General features: G+C 37.8%; 1 protein-coding gene across 2 annotated transcripts in view; it reads left to right on the top strand.

The window, feature by feature from the left end:
• Nucleotides 1-20988, top strand: part of MACROD2 (mono-ADP ribosylhydrolase 2) — a 2278672-nt gene that overhangs the window by 98716 nt on the left and 2158968 nt on the right. For both annotated transcript variants that reach the window (XM_081556519.1, XM_081556518.1), the window contains exon 3: nt 4595-4702. In XM_081556519.1, the coding sequence (XP_081412645.1) occupies nt 4595-4702 (108 nt within the window). The remainder of the gene's footprint in view (nt 1-4594; nt 4703-20988) is intronic.

Raw genomic sequence — 20988 nt, 5'->3', positions numbered from 1 at the left:
CCGGTCCCATCACTTCATGGGAAATAGATGGGGAAATAGTGGCAACAGTGGCTGACTTTATTTTTGGGGGGCTCCAAAATCACTGCAGATGGTTATTGCAGCCATGAAATTAAAAGACGCTTGCTCCTTGGAAGCAAAGTTATGACAAACCTAGACAGCATATTAAAAGGCAGAGACATCACTTTGTCAACAAAGGTCTGTCTAGTCAAGGCTATGGTTTTTCCAGTAGTCACGTATGGATGTGAGAGTTGGACTATAAAAATAGCTGAGTGCAGAAGAATTGATGCTTTTGAACTGTGGTGTTGGAGAAGACTCTTGAGAGTCCCTTGGACTGCAAGGAGATCCAACCAGTCCATCCTAAAGGAGATTAGTCCTGGGTGCTCATTGGAAGGACTGATGTTGAAGCTGAAACTCCAGTAGTTTGGTCATCTCATGCGAAGAGTTGACTCATTTGAAAAGACCCTGATGTTGGGAAAGATTGAAGGCAGAAAGAGAAGGGGACGACAGAGGATGAGATGGTTAGATGTCATCACCGACTTAATGCACATGAGTTTGAATAAACTCCGGAGGTTGGTGATGGACAGAGAGACCTGGTGTGCTGCGGTTCATGGGGTCGCAAAGAGTGGGACTCGACTGTGTGACTGAACTGAACCAAAATCTTCCCTCATCCCCAAAGTTTCCTCTTAGTAATAGTAATTTTCTTCCCACTGATCCCTACTCTGCTTCTTGGCTGTAAATCTCCACTTGTCTTTGCTGTATTGGGAATTGAGCCCAGTTCTGTACTGAGTTCTCTTTTCCCTTATTGGGGTAGTTCCTGTATAAAACCTGTTTTTTTTTAATATGGATAATATCAATAGAATACAGTCTAGAAGAACAGCTCCTCTCATATGTGCACACTGAACAGATATTTCAGCTTTCAGTTGGTTAAAGCCTGTGAGGCACACAATGTAAGTCAGTGCTTTGGGTACATAAAGAATGTCTGTGCAGGAACAATGCTTGACAATTTTCTGTCCTGTTTATTAATGAAAACCTAGGATATGGGAAAAGACACATTGGAATCAGCACTGATGGAACACAGCTGGGTGAAAATGAAGGTAGTACATTGCTATTAAATATTCAAATAAAAGCTGTGGCCTATAGTGGTAATTTATATTGTTGCATTTACAGAGAACAGTTGGTAGTCAAAAATAGCCATTTGGTTTTGGTTTATTGTTGGAAGAAATACTGATAATTATTAATACTATCAAATTATAGTTTTTCAGTACATTTATGCCTTTTTGATATACTATGACAAGAGTTGGGCAGCAGCTGTACTGGCTATGAGGAAAAGAGATGCTCATGTGAATTTTAAAAGGAAAGAGAGATAAAAATATTCCTCCATGATGCTGATAATTCTGATAAGACCATTTTGAGTAACTTATTAAATGACATATGATAGCAGTGTGTATATTTAATATGTTGAATTGTTTGAAACTTTAGGCTTAAAATATCCCATTTACAGTTTGCAGTTGAGAGATTAGGATTTCTTTTAAGAAAACTGAACTGTGGTATAAATGGTTTAAACTTTGATGTTTTCCAGTATAATTCTTTTGGGAAAAATACATGATTTATTTCCATATATGTTTTTAAGTCACATTACTGTACATGCAATATTATATACATAATGCTTCATAAGAAAATGAAATACTTTTTAGAACTAAATACAACTAGATTAGGAATCTGTTTACCCTGTCTCCCAAGTTGAAACAGTCAATCTTTCTGCTTTCATTTGTGATATGCTTATCAATTGAATGCCTGATGGAGCTTTGAAACTCATCATCAGTGAGAAGTCTTTATAATATCTAGGTTCTCAATAGTCCAAATACCCAGAATTTTCTGACAAAACTACCAAATATTTATTATCATCCAATGATCTTTAACTGGCAATTAGGACTTTCTCGTTTGCTGAAAGTGGTAGAAATAGAAGCTCATTGGTCGTGGAACTCAGGGTCTGTGGCTTAAATTCTTTGTCATTGGGCCAGGCATTGACAGATTAGTAACAGCACAAACAAAAGTTGTTCTCTTTCACTGATAAGGAATTTTAATAATAAATATTGAAAATATTAAAAAAACTACTGTGGCATTTTGAATATGGATGCTGAAATAATATTTGTCACGTTGGTAAAACCTTTGTTAAAAAAGGGAATGTATATTGAGAGCTTCAGTTCAGTTCAGTTCAGTCACTCAGTTGTGTCCGACTCTTTACGACCCCATGTACTGCAGCACGCCAGGCCTCCCTGTCCATCACCAACTCCCAGAGTTTACTCAAACTCGTGTCCATTGAGTCGGTGATGTCATCCAACCATCTCATCCTCTGTCATCCCCTTCTTCTCCCGCCTTTAATCTTTCCCAGCATCAGGGTCTTTTGCAGTGAGTCAGTTCTTCACATCAGGTGGCCCAAATATTGGAGTTTCAGCTTCAGCATCAGTCCTTCCAATGAATATTCAGGACTAATTTCCTTTAGGATTGACTTGTTGGATCTCCTTGCAGTCCAAGGGACTCTCAAGAATCTTCTCCAACACCACAGTTCAAAGGCATCAATTCTTCGGCGCTCAGCTTTCTTTATAGTCCAACACTCACATCCATACATGACTGCTTGAAAAACCATAGCTTTGACTAGACAGACCTTTGTTTGCAAAGTACTGTCTCTGCTTTTGAATATGCTGTCTAGGTTGGCCATAACTTTCCTTCCAAGGAGCAAGCATCTTTTAATTTCATGGCTGCAGTCACCATTTGCAGTGATTTTGGAGCCCCCCAAAATAATCTGGCATTCTGTCCACTGTTTCCCCATCTATTTGCCAGGAAGTGATGGGACCAGATGCCATGATCTTAGTTTTCTGAGTGAAAAATTGAGAGCTTACTGTAGACCAAATATTATTCAAACATTACTTAGAACATCAGTTCTAAGTAATGAATTTATGTTCACTGTAAAGGAGCAGCAATTTATGAACTGAGGTATGGCGAAAATAGGTAACTTATCCAAGGTCACCCAGTTGTTAACTGGTAGAACCAAGATTTAAACAGCCTGGTAGAAAAGCCTGAGGTCTTCCTCTTTACCTGACTCAGGAAAACAGCACGCTAGGATTTCCTGACGTGGTCAAGTCAGCTGTCAGTGTTTTTTATTTTGAAGTCTTCTGAAATCTTTCTGTTGTTTTAACGTACAGTTCTCTCACATTATTGTCCTACTTATTATTATTAGTATTACTACCACCACCGAGTATCTTCCCTGGTGGCTCGGTGGTAAAGAATCTGCCTGCCAATGCAGGAGACGCAGGAGACACAGGTTCAAGCTCTGAGTTGGGAAGATTCCCTGGGGAAGGAAATGGCAAGCCATTCCAGTATTCTTGCCTGAAAAATTCCATGGACAGTGGAGCCTGCTGGGGTTGCAAAGAGTCAGATATGACTGAGGGACTGAGCATGCATGCATACCACCACCAATGAATAATTCATTAGAATCCTTTAAGGAGAGAAGTGGTTTCAAAGAAGGGGATGCTTTGGAGATGAAGAGAGGAAAGATCACTTTTATGGCCACAGATTGATTACCTTAGTCTTGGCCAAATTTTTCTTTGGTTATTGGAGCCCAAAGATGATTTAAGTGGCTTGTAACCTATCACCTCTAAGCCACTACATACCTCAAAACTTCATGCTTATTTGACAACGTTTTTATGAATCAATAGCATTACCCCCCCTTGAAACACTTGAACATATTCATAAATAGTTAAAAACACTTGAATTTATAAATCATCTTTCCTAAAAATATATTAGAAAACTTTTTATGTATAGCAATTCAATGTATTGTAAAACACTGAGTTTATATAGCTTTGTTTAATATATTTTAAATTATTATTTGTTTAAAATACATGAAAATACAAATTATAGTACTGCTGTAAAACATTAAAAATATATCAGTTTTGGAAGGTAATGTTTGGCTTGTTTTAAATATACCAACATGCTGACTGTTGTGTGCAGGACAGTGCTTTTTCTCCTTTAAATCTAGCAGCGCCCTCTAGAGTGAAAAGTTTATAGAATTTGATAAAGGAGATGTTTCACAATGTCAAGTGTTCTTGATCCCAGCCATTCCAAGGGACAGCTTGTTACATAGCGAAGAGTGGAACCTGCATTTTTTTGTTTTGAGTAAATGTTCTTTTCAAGGATGCCGTTTAGGTAACTTGAACGAAATAGAAATAAACTTGTTCATTTAAAAAATTTATTTTGTTGGTAGTTTGCACATTTTTTTCTCATATTCTTGTGAAACCAGTAGACATAATTATATCTTAAAATTCATATCTTTATAATGTTAATAGCAAGAATTGAATGTTTTGTTGACCAATATAACAGGGCTAAATTTATTGAATGCCTATTATATATATGATACTGCATTTTGTATTGAGGAGTACTTGATAAATAGAGAATAGACCACATTCCTGGTAATAGTTACACATTTATTTCCACTTGTCTAATGTGTCAGAGTGTGACCCATATTGACTCTTGTATTAAAATTGTCTTTTTTAAATGAAGAATATTACTGTTAATATGCATCCCTTCTTTATTACAGAAGAAAATACTCAGGAACCATCACAGGTGAAGAAAAGTTTGAGTGAGAAAGTTTCTCTGTATAGAGGTGACATCACATTGCTAGAGGTGGATGCTATAGTCAATGCGGGTGAGTAGTTGATTTTTTGTGATGTGTTTGTTATACTGTTGCCCTAAATCTGGATTTGCGTCTTGATGAGTATCAGGCCAAAAGATACAACCAAGGCAAAAATTGGGAGAAAGAAAGATTTATTACTTGGAGCAAGTAAGAAGAACGCTGGGATCTTTTCCAAAGCAGTGTTACCCAGAACAGTAAGATTGGGGAATTTTTACACAAAGTGTACTTGCATACTCATGAAGGGGCTTGAGCAGAGGAGAATTCAGCCTAGAGCTGGGGCAAAGGTTGACAGAGCCCAAGTTTTAGTTGGTTGAAGTCAGAAAAGGTCATTATTATCTTTCCATGCTCCACCTGGATGGGGGTCTTTGTTCCTGCCTAACTCACTCAAATTGTTATCTGTATCCCTTAAGGAGGAACTGGGACTCTGTTTTACTGCTAAATTGTTGTTTCTTGACTGTTTCTCCTTTGTTCTGCATTCCTTCACTTCCCTGGTAAGATCAGTAATTACTGAGCCGTGTTCAAGGGCAAGCATTGTTACCCAGGCTTAGATCACAAAATGACTTAGGCCAGAAATGACTTCTTTAAATTCAAGAAAGTCATGCCTGGTTCTCTTTCTCCGGGGATCCCGTACCCCGCCTGCTTGCAATACAAAATATTTATTGTTTAAAAATATTTTTTCATAAATAGTAATACAAATATTTAAGAAAAAATACCCTTCCAGAGATAGAAATGTCATGTGTTAAAGTCATTGAGCATTTGTTTTATGTATGTGCTGCAGTTAATGTACTAACTCTACATGGTATCCATGCTAAGTTGTAATTAGGGTACTGGACCCCTGGAAAAGTAACAGATTGTTGCAGAAAGTTCCTTAGAAAGAACTTTAGCAGCTGTATTATTGTTGATTTAATGCTTTAGTTAATAGTTGGCCAACATAAAAACAAGTTCATTAAGCTTTTCCTTCTTTTGACTCTGTAAAGAGATGTTTGATCTATACCAGACAGAATTAAAATATAAAGAAATTATTTCTGTAGTTTCCAAACTCAGTTGCTTGGTTTCAGCTTTTCATGTTTGTTTTTAATGGTTTATTTTATGATTAATGATCTTATAATTTGGGGTTTCAGACATTGGGAAAATAACAGTTAATGTTAAATTTTAATTTTAGTTTATTTTATAGTGGTCTGTATCTTATATAGATTTTACCATGTGACTGTATATCAAGAAATACATAATGTTTGTGATTCTATAAATATCAATAATTGGATATTTCATAATTTTAATTTGTGTTCTGTAAAGTTAGGCTCTTTGCAAGTTAAAAGGTTTAAAAACAAATGCAGACTTAGGTAAAGAGAAGCATTATTCAAAAAGATTATTACAATACGGGGTGGAGAGTTATCTGAGTAGGAGGAGGAAGAATACTGCAATAGGAAGAACCACTTTGACTATGAAATAAGCAAGCATCTCAAAATTCAAGCAGAAAAGGACATTTTTACAGAGAGGCGTGAACATTGGATGTAGGTGGCATGATTGGACAGTTGATAAGGGAACATTTTTCCTTGAGGCCAGCTTATTTTGGAAGGGGTCATTAAAGAGGGGTTGTTCACCTTCCATTGCTCAAAGTTCAGGGGCTTGGAGGAAGGAAAGAAGCCTAAATAAAGTTTGGTCAAGTCTGGTTAACAGGCATTGATCAACCAGAATGGTTGATGGGGACAAATAGTTCAGCTAATCATTTGTGAGACAAAGAATTGGAATTTGGAGAGTCTGTGCCTTGGTTTTGTCATAGGATACAAGGGGTCATTGGGAGTTTTATATCAGTCATATGAGGAAGACTAGCTCTTTGCAGTAAGCTGTTTTCCAGAACACAGAAGGGTGGGGGTTAATTTCTTGACAGACCTTAGTTTCCAGAAATACAGAAGTTAGTTGGAGCTCAGTGTTGTCTCAGGTTTCACTCTGGTGATGTGTAAAGTCAAACAACATAGTAGGAACGTTCCTTAGTGTGTGCCCTAAATTCCATAAACGTGAGCTTTAATTTAAAGAAATTAATTATTTAATTAAAAAATGTATACATTGGGACTTCCCTGGTGGCTGAGACAGTAAAGAATCTGCCTGCAATATGAGAGACCTAGATTTGATCCCTGGGTCAGGAAGATCCCCTGCAGAAGGAAATAGGCAACCCACTCCTGTATTCTTGCCTGGAGAATTCCATGGACAGAAGAGCCTGGCAGGCTTACAGTCCATCAGGTCACAAAGAGTTGGACACGACTGAGCGACTAACAGTTTCACACTATCTGTACATCATTGGCTCTCCTCTATATTGTTGTAATTTCCAGGAATTGATCCCAGTTATGCCATATGGAGTACAAGTGTTGACATTTATTTCCTTCTTAAATACCTTAAGACTACTCTCATGAGTTTTCTCTTTCTTGTTATTAACATAACATTGAGTTTGCCTTGATAGCATACTTAATAATAGTAGTAATTATGGTTTTTCTTGAGTTTTGTTAACTGTATGCTCATTTATCTCCCTGTTGAGGCTATAGACTGGTGTGTTTTTTTCTACTTTTGGTGTAATCTCTCAAAGTAGTGTCTTGTCCTTATGTTCTTAATAAACACCTGGTCCTGTGTATTTGTTAAATTGAACTACACAAGTGAGTTTATAGCACCTTTGACCCATAGCACATTTAACACTGGGGACTTGGCACAGTGAACACAATTTGGCTCATTTAAAAAAAACAATTTATTTGATCAAGAAATAAAAATAATTTTAGTGAAATAAAATGGTGCTAAAGAGAAAGCATCATTAACAGGAAACCATCCCATTACTCTTTTGATTCTTTGTCCTTGCTTGTGTAATTTTTTCATAGCTGTCACATAGTGTACAAGAGTTTGACAAATTTATACGAAGGCAGGGAGCAACTCCAAAAACCATTTGGCACTGTTAGCTTACCTCTCTGGCTGAGGTAATTATAGTTTGGCCATGTTTTGCATCTCCTAAGGACAGCCTCATCAGGAAGTTCTTACGTACATGGAAAGAGATGCCAAATGTGCAGTGTAATGACTTTATTTACAGCTTTCTGCTGTGCTGCTTTGTTTGCCCGGTGTGTCAGGAGAGGAACAGCTGTTAACCTTTCAGATGAACAAGGAGACATGGCAGGAAACTCTAGAGCTGCCTCTGATAAGAGGGGAGTGGGAGGCGGTGTGCCCAGTCAAGCCGCTAAAGCAGCCCCATCATCACTTTCCGCCTTGTAAAGTTCTCTTCCCATGTCTGTGTTAGTGCATTGGAATGCCTGGTTGTCATGAATGAAATGATTTGATATTTAAAACTTTATCCGAACAAAGTACTTTCCAAACTTCAGTCTTGCAGTGCAGTTGCAGTTCAGTCGCTCAGTCATGTCCAACTCTTTGCAACCCCATGGACTGCAGCACGCCAGGCCTCCCTGTCCATCACCAACTTCCAGAGATTACTCAAACTCATGTCCATTGAGTCGGTGATGCCATCCAACCATCTCATCCTCTGTCATCCCCTTCTCTACCCGCCTTCAGTCTTTCCCAGCATCAGGGTCTTTTCAAATGAGTCAGTTCTTCGCATCAGGTGGCCCAAGTATTGGAGTTTCAGCTTCAGCATCAGTCCTTCCAATGAATATTCAGGACTGATTTCCTTTAGGATGGACTGGTTGGATCTCCTTGCAGTCCAAGGGACTCTCAAGAGTCTTCTGCAACATCACAGTTCAAAAGCATTAATTCTTTAGTGCTCAGCTTTCTTTATAGTCCAACTCTCACATCCATACATGACTACTGGAAAAACCATAGCTTTGACTAGATGGACCTTTTTTGGTAAAGTAATATCTCTGTTTTTTAATAAGCTGTCTAGTTTGGTTATAACTTTTCTTCCAAGGAACAAGTGTCTTTTAATTTCATGGCTGCAATAACCATCTGCAGTGATTTTGGAGCCACCCCCCGCCCCTCAAAAAATAAAATCTCTCACTCTTTCCATTGTTTCCCTATCTATTTGCCGTGAAGTGATGGGACTGGATGCCATGATTTTAGTTTTCTGAATGTTGAGTTTTAAGCCAACTTTTTCACTTTCCTCTTTCACTTTCATCCAGAGGCTCTTTAGTTCTTCTTCACTTTCTTCCATAAGGGTGGTGTCATCTGAGGTTATTGATATTTCTCCTGGCAATCTTGGTTCTAGTTGTGCTTCATCCAGTCCAGCATTTCTCATGATATACTCTGCATATAAGTTAAATAAGCAGGGTGACAATATACAGCCTTGACGAACTCCTTTCCCTATTTGGAACCAGTCTGTTATTCCATGTCCAGTTTTAACTGTTGCTTCTTGATTTCTCAGGAGACAGGTCAGGTGGTCTGGTATTCCCACAAGAATTTTCCACAGTTTGTCATGATCCACATAGTCAAAGGCTTTGGCGTAGTCAATAAAGTAGAAGTAGATATGTTTATGGAACTCTCTTGCTTTTTGGATGATCCAGTGGATGTTGGCAATTTGATCTCTGGTTCCTCTGCCTTTTCTAAATCCAGCTTGAACATCTGGAAGTTCATGGTTCATGTACTGTTTAAGCCTGGCTTGGAGAATTTTGAGCATTACTTGGCTAGCATGTGAGATGAGTGCAATTGTGTAGTAGTTTGAACATTCTTTGGCATTGACTTTTTCTAGGATTGGAATGAAAACTGATCTGTCCCAGTCCTGTGGCCACTGCTGAGTTTACCAAATTTGCTGGCATATTGACTGTAGTACTTTAACAGCATCATCTTTTAGGATTTGAAATGGCTCAACTGGAATTCCATCACTTCCAACAGCTTTGTTCGTAGCGATGCTTCCTAAGGCCCACTTGACTTCACACTCCAGGATGTCTGGCTCTAGGTGAATGATCACACCATCATGATTATCTGGGTCGTGAAGATCTTTTTGTATAGTTCTTCTGTGTATTCTTGTTGCCTCTTCTTAATATCTTCTGCTTCTGTTAGGTCCATACCATGTCTGTTCTTTATTGAGCCCATCTTTGCATGAAATATTCCCTTGGTATCTCTAATTTTCTTGAAGAGATCTCTAGTCTTTCCCATTCTATTGTTTTCCTCTATTTAACTTTAATCTTAGAGTTCTTTAAATGTGACCCAGGATGAGCTGCCTAAATATTATATTCTTCTCTGCAGCAAATATTGCATATTTGTTATTTTTGTTGTATTTGGTATATTTTAATAGAATAGATTTTGTAGATAATAGGGTACATAGGAAAGTAACAGAAATTTTAGATTCAGGCAGACCTGGTTCCAGTTCAGGCTCTCACATCCAGGGCTACTTTTGTTTAAACTTTTTATATTCAAATACTTGTAGAAAATTGCAAAAATAGTACAGAGTCTTGTGTAAGTCCTGTAGCTGTAGTACAGTATGAAAACCAGTATCAATTGACATTGGTACACTACTATTAACTAGACTATATACCTTATTCAAATTTCAGCATTTTTAAACCTACATGCATATGTATGTGTGTGTGTTTGTGTGTATTTCTGTGCAAGTTTTACCCATGTATATATTCTTGTAAACCACCACCATACAAAACTGTTCTATTTAATAGTAAAACAACTCCCTCCTGCTACCCTTTGTTGGAGAAGGCAATGGCAACCCACTCCAATACTCTTGCCTGGAAAATTTCATGGACGGAGGAGCCTTGTAGGCTGCAGTCCATGGGGTCGCGAAGAGTTGGACACAACTGAGTGACTTCACTTTCACTTTTCACTTTCATGCATTGGAGAAGGAAACGGCAACCCACTTCAGTGTTCTTGCCTGGAGAATCCCAGGGATGGCAGAGCCTGGTGGGCTGCTGTCTATGGGGTCACACAGAGTCGGACACGACTGAAGCGGCTTAGCAGCAGCAGCAGCAGCTACCCTTTGTAGTGAAATCCACCTTCCTGCCTCCTCTCTGTTCTCCATCTCTTTATTTTTATCATTTTAAGAATGTTATATAAATGGAATCGTATAGCATGTAACCTTTTAAAAAAAAGTTTTATTTGATATTGGAGTATAATCGATTAACAATGCTGTGATAATTTCAGATGCACAGCCAAATGACCCAGCCATACATATACATGTATCCATTCTCCCTCAAACTCCCCTTTCATCCAGGCTGCCAGGTAACATTGAGCAGAGTTCCCTGTGCTATATCATAGATCCTTGTTGGTTATCCATTTTAAATATGGCAGTGTGTACGTGTAACCATTTGAGACTGATTTTTTTTTTTTTTTTTGCTGAGCATAAAGCCCTGTGAGGTTCATTCAGGTTGTTGCATGTATCAGTTCATTCCTTCCTGTTGCTGAGCAGTGAGTCCATTGCCTTGATATACCGAAGTTTGTTCAGCCATTCACCCATTGAAGGGCATTTGAGTTCTCCTCAGGGTTTTTTGTAACCAGTAGAGCTTCTGTACAATTTTTTTTTGGTATGTAACAGCATATATAATGAGTCATTTCTGTGACTAGGTCCCTGTATAATTTTGTGCTAAGACTGTTGGTCAGAGTTTGGGTCTTTGGTAGAGCCTGGAGAATACATCTGTTTACTTTATGGTTCAGTATTATTAGACACAATTTTAGTTGTACCAGAATCACAGAAAAATATTTGGAAGGAGATGTGATATTTATTCATTTTTGGATTGTGGAGTATATAATGGAAAAATGGTTAACTTTCCAACTCTAATGGGTTGGCTTTGGTCACAAGATGAATTTGGTTTGCCATAAAAAGAATTTTTAAAGTAGCACATAAGGAAAAGGTTGTTTTGTTTATTTTAGTAATAAATTTTCCTTCCCCCAACATGATAATAAGGAGAGATACATTTCAGTTCAGTTCAGTCACTCAGTCGTGTCCGACTCTCCACGACCCCATGAACTGCAGCACGCCAGGCCTCCCTGTCCATCACCAACTCCCGGAGTCTACCCAAACCCATGTTCATTGAGTCGGTGATGCCATCCAACCATCTCATCCTCTGTCATCCCCTTCTCCTCCCGCCCCCAATCCTACCCAGCATTAGGGTCTTTTCCAATGAGTCAACCCTTCGCATGAGGTGCCCAAAGTATTGGAGTTTCAGCTTCAACATCAGACCTTCCAATGAACACCCAGGATTGATCTCTTTTAGGATGGATTGATTGGATCTCCTTGCAGTCCAAGGGACTCTCAAGAGTCTTCTCCAACACCACAGTTCAAAAGCATCAATTCTGCGGTGCTCAGCTTTCTTCACTGTCCAACTCTCACATCCATACATGACCACTGGAAAAACCATAGCCTTGACTAGACGGACTTTTGTTGGCAAAGTAATGTCTCTGCTTTTAAACATGCCATCTAGGTTGGCCATAACCTTCCTTCCAAGGAGTAAGCGTCTTTTAATTTCATGGCTGCAGTCACCATCTGCAGTGATTCTGGAGCCCAAAAAAGTAAAGTCTGACACTGTTTCCACTGTTTCCCCATCTATTTCCCATGGAATGATGGGACCAGATGCCATGATCTTAGTTTTCTGAACGTTGAGCTTTAAGCCAACTTTTTCACTCTCCTCCTTCACCTTCATCAAGAGGCTCTTTAGTTCTTCTTCACTTTCTGCCATAAGGGTGGTGTCATCCGCGTATCTGAGGTTATTGATATTTCTCCCGGCAATCTTGATTCCAGCTTGTGTTTCTTCCAGCCCAGCGTTTCTCATGATGTACTCTGCATATAAGTTAAATAAGCAAGGTGACAATATACAGCCTTGACGTACTCCTTTTCCTATTTGGAACCAGTCTGTTGTTCCATGTCCAGTTCTAACTGTTGCTTCCTGACCTGCATACAGGTTTCTCAAGAGATAGGTCAGATGGTCTGGTATCCCCATCTCTTTCAGAATTTTCCACAGTTTATTGTGATCCACACAGTCAAAGGCTTTGGCATAGTCAATAAAGCAGAAATATATGTTTTTCTGGAACTCTCTTGCTTTTTCAATGATCCAGCAGATATTGGCAATTTGATCTCTGGTTCCTCTGCCTTTTCTAAAACCAGCTTGAACATCTGGAAGTTCACGGTTCACGTATTGCTGATACATTTACATTGTAGTTAATCATAGAGGTCTTGATGTCAGCTCAATCATTATTTTAAATATGCCTCTTTAACTTCTGGGCCAAATGACCAGTAAATTATTTACCTTTCTGAGCCTTAGTTTGTTAGTTGGTACAATGGAGATAATAACAGGGCCTACTTCATAGGGCTGTTGTGAAAATCAAAAGAGGTAATATTAATACATAGAAAGCACCTGTGTCAGTTCTTAGCATATAGACACTCAGTGAACAGTAGCAGAATTTTACTGCTTATTTCTAATATCAGAAAAATGATTTTTTCTGTCAGTGTCACAAGGTAAATTATGCACAGATAGACATATAACCAACTGAAAGGGTTTATACTGCATTCTACAACTTCAGCTGTTATACCGTTCAGTGTCCAGGAAAAGTTGTCCATTTTTTTTTTTTTAAGATAAAAGCTGAGTTTCTACAATGTTGTTGGTAATTAATATGAACTAATGACAAAGGGAAAGGAATTGTTTTTGTTTACTTTAGTGATGTGTTTTTACTGCATTGATTGTGGATGTCATAATTGTGACAGAAGTCAAGCTAGTGACATATGATTGGATAGACAACCATTTAATACTTGGGCACAGCTTAATATAGCATATCTGAATATTTATATAGGCAAATCGGGTAATAGAATTGCATTTAATGGAAGAAATGTTACTTTATAGAAATTTCTTTAAATAGTCACCTCCACTTGCTTAAAATAAATGTTATTTTAATGTTTATTTTTTCAGTAAAACTGAAATAAGGCTTATTTGAAATTAGAATTGAAATCATTGGAAAAATAGGTTCATTTACTCAGAAATATTTTGGACTCAAATTGGTACACCTGTGTTACTTCATCCAGATCAAAAAGCAGAACATTATCAGTCCCCTGGAAGAGCTCTTGGCATCCCTAATATCTTGTAGTGAATACATTATAGTGTGTTCACTGTCCTGACTTTTAGTAGCATATATTAGTTTTGGGGCTTCCCAGGTGGCTCAGTGGGTAAAGAATCCACCTGCAATGCAGGAGACACAGGAGACGTGGGTTTGACCCCTGGGTCTGGAAGATCTCCTGGAGGAGGGTGTGGCAACCCACTCCAGTATTCTTGCTTGGAGAATACCATGGACAGAGGAGCCTGGAGGGATACAGTCTACAGGGTCACAGAAAGTCAGACACGACTGAAACATGAACACAGGCTTGTTAGTTTTGACTCTTTTTATATTTTATATAAATGGAACCATGTGGTATATATGTCTCAGTGTTTGGTTCTTTTAGTCATCATTGTACTTACAAGATCTATCTATCTTGTTATGCATAGATATCATTCCTTTTCATTATTATGTCATATTTCATTTTGTGAATATGCCATAATTTATCCAATCTAATGTTGATGATCATTTCATTTCAATTTTGGATCTCTCTCTACTGTAGTGAAAAACCTAGCACATTTGTGTGTGTGTATGTGTGTTTTTGTGAATAGATATCTATATGTTTCTATTGGGTTTATATCCAAGAGTAGAATAATTTTATGATTCATTTCATTTCAGTTCAGTCACTCAGTCATGTCCAGCTCTTTGCGACCCCATGAACTGCAGCATGCCAGGCCTCCCTGTCCACAACCAACTCCCGGAGTTTACCCAAACTCATGTCCACTGAGTTGGTGATGCCATCCAGCCATCTCATCCTCTGTCATCCCCTTCTTCTCCTGCCCCCAATCCTTCCCAGCATCAGGGTCTTTTCCATTGAGTCAACTCTTCGCATGAGGTGGCCAAAGTATAGGAGTTTCAGCTTCAACATCAGTCCTTCCAGTGAACACCCAGGACTGATCTCCTTTAGGATGGACTGGTTGGATCTCCTTGCAGTCCAAGGGACTCTCAAGAGTCTTCTATAACACCACAGTTCAAAAGCATCAATTCTTCAGTGCTCAGCTTCCTTTACAGTCCAACTCTCACATCCATACGTGACTACTGGAAAAACCATAGCCTTGACTTGACAGATCTTTGTTGGCAAAGTAATGTCTCTGCTTTTTAACGTGCTATTTAGGTTTATCATAACTTTCCTTCCATGGAGTAAGCGTCTTTTAATTTCATGGCTGCAATAACCATCTGCAGTGATTTTGGAGCCCCAAAATATAAAGTCTGACACTGTTTCCACTGTTTCCCCATCTATTTCCCATGAAGTGATGGGACCAGATACCATGATCTTAGTTTTGTGAATGTTGAGCTTAAAGCCAACTTTTTCACTCTCCTCTTTCACATTCATCAAGAGGCTTTTTAGTTCCTCTTCACTTTTGCCATAAGGGTGGTGTCATCTGCATATCTGAGGTTATTGATATTTCTCCTGGCAATCTTGATTCCAGCTTGTGCTTCTTCCAGCCCAGCATTTCTCATGATGTACTCTGCATATACGTTAAATAAGCCGGGTGACAATATACAGCCTTGACGGACTCCTTTTCCTGTTTGGAACCAGTCTGTTGTTCCATGTCCAGTTCTAACTGTTGCTTCCTGACATGCATACAGGTTTCTTTCTCAAGAGGTAGGTCAGGTGGTCTGGTATGCCCATCTCTTGAAGAATTTTCCACAGTTTATTGTGATCCACAGAGTCAAAGGCTTTGGCATAGTCAATAAAGTAGAAATAGATGTTTTTCTGGAACTCTCTTGCTTTTTGGATGATCCAGCGGATGTTGGCAATTTGATCTCTGGTTCCTCTGCCTTTTCTAAAACCAGCTTGAACATCTGGAAGTTCATGGTTCACATATTGCTGAAGCCTGGCTTGGAGAATTTTGAGCATTACTCTACTAGCATGTGAGATGAGTGCAATTGTGCGGTAGTTTGAGCATTCTTTGGCATTGCCTTTCTTTGGGATTGGAATGAAAACTGACCTATCATTGGATATGTACACATTCATATTTATTAGATGTTGCTGTATACTAAGTGTGTTCTGTATCCATGCCAATACTTGATATTTTCTATGTTGTTTTTAAAAATAGTGCCTGACATAAATGAAGTAATAAATTTTTAATGAATGTATAAAATATACCAACAATTTTGGCAAATCAAATTTTATAATATTTTTGTAGCTAATAATCTATTAAGGCTTGTTTAAGTGAAGAAATAAAGTAAAAATTGTAAATGTTATCTTCCTATTGCTGAGGATGGGGTTGTTTTTTGTAGTTCCTTATTAGGTTCATAAAAACATTTATGTAATAAATTTTCCTCCTGTAGGTAGCAGCACATTGGAACACAGACAGCTTAATGCTGTGAAAGTACTGTTACTAATACTAATACAACTACTATTACTATCACTTTTACTTTTGGGGGATAGAAGCCCAAAACCAGAGAAAACAGTCTTAGAAATGATATTCTCAAACCTACTTTTGGGAAAAAAAAGGCAGTTTCAGAAAGAAAACATCATGTCTATTTCCACATGTGAAATAGCCCACAAAGCCTGTCATTTTGCTGAATACAGATACAAAGAAGTCCTGCAATGTAGTCTTACAGCCATATTCAAAATAAGATTATATATTAATAGTTTGTGTTTGCGTTATAGATAATACCTTATCAATAAGACTCATTTAATGTTATATAGTATTGGTAATTTTAAAATGTATAACATTTATTTTTTCTGAATATAATACTAATGCATATTTATTAAAAAGTTGGGAAATGCAGAAAAGTATAAAGAAATGAAATATGTCAACCTTTAATCCAGAGGTAATCACTATTAATAACTTGTTTTATATCTTATAATCTTTAAAATGTATGTATATATATAGCTATAAGTGGTGTACTTTGCAACAATACTGTATGTGCTGTATTACAAGCTGCTTTTTTCTCCATTTATGTAGATCCCACTTTCCATTTCCTTAAATACTAAGAACATGATTTTAAATGATTATTAGTCTGTTTTTTTCACTTTTATAAATAAAACTATAATGAATGTCCTCATCCCCAAATTTTTATAAGCATGTCTGCTTATTTCTTCAAAAATATTTTAGTTAAAAGGAGTTATTAGGTAAAAGGATATAATATTTTAAAGAATGATTTTGATATTCATTGCTTCTTAAAAAGAATCTTTTAATTTACTTTCTCAAGCGTGATATATAATTGCAAATTTTTGTAAATACTGGGTTACATCTTTATAAAATCAGTCCTACCAGCTTAATATTGCTAATATTATTCAGTTTCTCTTATTATGAGTGATATTGAATGCTTTTTTCTTATGTTGATTGGGCACTTGCAGTTTTTAAGGTTTTATGCTTGCATTCCTTACTAGGTTTTTTTATTGGGCATTTGTCTTTTTATAATTAGGGGGTAAGCTTATTATACATTAGCAAGTATACTTTTCTTCTACCTTTTAAATTGTTTCTTTAGTTTATATTAAGCAGCATATAAAGTATATGCTTGTGAAATATGTGAGGTTGTGGTGTATGTTTTAAAATTATTATAGTTTTTACATATGTGTTCTGGTTTGGGATCTGTGACTCCTCCCTCAACCTCTGCTATTTGTCTGCCTTTTATTTATTTGTTGGTATATCTCATCCTTTTATTCTACCAGAAAAATTTTAGAATTATTTCATCAAGTTTAAAATCAAAACAAAAAAGAAAAACAACTATCATCACAACAGAAATCTCAGAAATATCAATGGAATTTTGATTGAAATTTAGGTTATTCAAAGAGTTTTGGCATCTTTAATAAAATGCATCTTCTTATCTAGAAATGGTGCTGATTGCTACATTTATTTAAGCTTCTTTTTCCTAATAACCCTCAGTAGAGTTTTATAGTTTTCATCATATGGATCTCACACAGTTATTTCATTCTGTGCTGTATTGTGCTTAGCTGCTCAGTTGTGTCCAACACTTGTGACCCCATGGACTGTAGCCCACCAGGCTCCTCTGTCCATGGGGATTCTCCAGGCAAGAATACTGGAATGGGTTGCCATGCCCTTCTCCAGTGGATCCTCCCAATCCAGGGATTGAACCGAGGTCTCTGGCATTGCAGGCAGATTCTTTTGCCATCTGAGCCGCCAGGGAAGTTCTGTTTTATCCTAGCAAGTTTATAATTTTGTTACTATGATGAGTGGATATATTTTTTCTATTATTTATTTTACCAGATTGTTTTTAATAATATAGAAGGTATTAATTAAATAATTGCCCACCTTCTTTATCACAGTTAGTTTTTGTAGCTTCTCAGTTGATTCTTTTGGGTTTTCTAGGCACATACATTGATATAGACAATATTTGTCTACCCTTTTTATTGCATTGGATACTCCATGATAACAATGTTATTTGTGATAAGACATTCTTGCTTATTCTTGATTTTGATGAGAATGCCTTTAATCACATTTCATGATTCATTCAGCAAATATATGTGACGTATCTGCCATATGGCAAGCCTTTTGCTAAGTGTGAGAGAGAAAATGGTGAGAAAAACAGAGATCATTTAAGCTCTTTTAGTTTACAAACAGGTGGGAGATTGTAGGTAAGCAGTTATCCAATAAATAAAAATTTCAGTTTAGTTGCTCCGTCGTATTTGAGTCTTTGTGACTCCATGGACTGCAGCATGCCAGGCTTCCCTGTCCATCACCAACTACCAGATCTTGCTCAAAATTATGTCCATCGAGTCAGTGATGCCATCCAACCATCTCATCCTCTGTCGTCCCCTTCTCCTCCTGCCTTTAATCCTTCCCAGCATCAGGGTCTTTTCCAATGAGTGAGTTCTTCACATCAGGTGGCCAAAGTATTGGAGTTTCAGCTTCAGCATCAGTGCTTCCAATGAATATTCAGAACTGATTTCCTTTAGGATTGACTGGATGATCTCTGCAGTCCAAGAGACTCTCAGGAGTCTTCTTCAACACCACAGTTCAGAAGTATCAATTCTTCGGTGCTCAGCTTTCCTTTTAGTCCAACTCTCACATCCATACCTGACTACTGGAAAAACCATAGCTTTGACTATACAGATGTTTGTTGGCAAAATAATGTCTCTGCTTTTTAATATGCTGTCTAGGTTGGTCATAGCTTTTCTTCCAAGGAACAAGTGTTGTTTAATTTCATGGCTGCAGTCACCATCTGCAGTGGTTTTGGAGCCCAAGAAAGTAAACTCTGTCACTGTTTCCATTGTTTCCTCATCTACTTGCCGTGAAGTGATGGGAGTGAATGCCATGATCTTCGTTTTTGGAATGTTGAGTTTTAAGCCAGCTTTTTTACTCTCCTCTTTCACTTTCATCAAGACAGTCTTTAGTTTCTTTTTGCTTTCTGCCTCAAGAGTGGTGTCATTGGCATATCTGAGGTTATTGATATTTCTTGATTCCAACTTGTGCTTCATCCAGGCTGGCATTTCTCATGATGTACTCTGCATATAAGTTAAATAAGCAGGGTGACAGTATACAGCCTTGGCGTACATATTCCCTTCCCAATATTGAACCAGTCCATTGTTTCATGTCCCATTCTAACTGTTGCTTCTTGACCTGCATACAGGTTTCTCAGGAGGCAGGGAAGATGGTCTGATATTCCCATCTCTTTAAGAATTTTCCAGTTTGTTGTGATCCACATTGTCAAAGGTTTCAGTGTAGTCAGTGAAGCAGAAGTAGATGTTTTTCTGGAATTCTCTTGCTTTTTCTATGATCCAACAAATGTTGGCAATTTGATCTCTAGTTCCTCTATATTTTCTACATCCAGCTTGAACATCTGAAAGTTTTTGGTTCATGGACTGTTGAAGCCTAGCTTGGAGAATTTTGAGCATTACTTTTGTGTGAGATGAATGCAATTGTTCAGTAGTTTGAACACTCTTTGGCATTGTCTTCCTTTGGGATTGGAATGAAAACTGACCTTTCCAGTCTCCTGTGGCCACTGATAAGATTTCCAGATTTGCTGGCATATTGAGGGCAGCACTTTCACAGCATCATCTTTTAGGATTTGAAATAGCTCAGCTGGAATTCTGTCACCTCCACTAGTATTGTTCTGAGTGATGCTTCCTTTGAAGCATCATGACACTGACAGATTAACTCCCCAGGTCAGTAGGTGCCTGATATACTACTGGAGAAGAGTGGAGAAACAGCTCAGGAAAGAATGAAGAGGTTGAGCCAAAGCAAAAGCAAAAACAAAACAAAAAACCAAAAACCCAGTGGTAGATGTGACTGGTAATGGAAGTAAAATCTGATGCTGTAAGGAAATGGCAACCCACTCCAGTATTCTTGCCTAGAGAATCCCATGGACAGAGGAGCCTGGCAGGCTATAGTCCATGGGGTTGCAGGAGTCGGACATGACTTTGTGATTAAACCACCAAAGAACAATATTGCATAGGAACCTGGAATGTTAGGTCCATGAATCAATGTAAATTGGAAGTGGTCAAATAAAAATTTACAGTTATGTAAATTTTGAGTTGACAGACTGAGGCTTTTGTTGTAAATAATAGCTTATAAAATTTTACTTGTTGTAAGCAAGCCTGAGATTATAACTACAGAGCATTTAGGTCCTTATTAGAGTTCGTCGTGTCTGAAAAGTTGAACGACAATTGAAGGTATTAACCACAATGAAATAGTTACTGTAAGTTTTATGCAAGTAGACAAAATAAAATTAATATTCCATTTCTTTCCATGATTTCTTTGAGGTTCTGCAGTGTTTTTCTTCTTATTGATTGAGCACTGAGGCTTATGCTTCTTCATATTGCTTTTCCTCTTTAAAATGGTTCCTCCACCTTTTAATCAGTTCTTTTCGTTGCTTCTGAAGAACTTGATGGGACCTACGAGTCTGTTGAGTAAGGCAGTATTAAAACCAAGTGTTCAATATAAATTTACTGAAATCTCAGACCTCTTATTTTGGGAAAACTGTCTATTAGACAGTAGCTAGCTACAAATTACTTATGGGGTGATAGCTTAAGTTTTTGGGAGCATTAGTTGTTAGCATGGAGACAGTAATGTTCAGAAACTACTTCTTAACCTCCCTCTGTAGCTCTATCCCAGTACCCATTCCAGTGAAGCCAAGCAAAGGGGAAAGAATTTCTTTCCATCCTTCTCTGCCTTTACTTTCCCTCCTGTGCTGTGCCGGAAGCTGCTGAAAAGTTTCAAAATCACCACCGTGTGGAAAGCTGTCATTTGATCAACCTGTGAAATACAGTTGAGCGGACAGGTGTGAGTGTAGGCTGGGTGAGAGCAATTTTTGAGGGCTGAATTCTTAACACTGGCTACAGGTTTATGTGTGAGCTTCCAGCTGTAAGAATATCAGTG

The sequence above is a fragment of the Giraffa tippelskirchi genome, chromosome 13 (genome assembly GCF_054371585.1).
Source record: "Giraffa tippelskirchi isolate mGirTip1 chromosome 13, T2T-mGirTip1v1.2.pri, whole genome shotgun sequence".
In the NCBI taxonomy this organism is placed as follows: Eukaryota; Metazoa; Chordata; class Mammalia; order Artiodactyla; family Giraffidae; genus Giraffa; species Giraffa tippelskirchi.
Note: the sequence above shows the minus strand (reverse complement) of the source record. Positions and strands in the feature narration are given on the sequence as shown.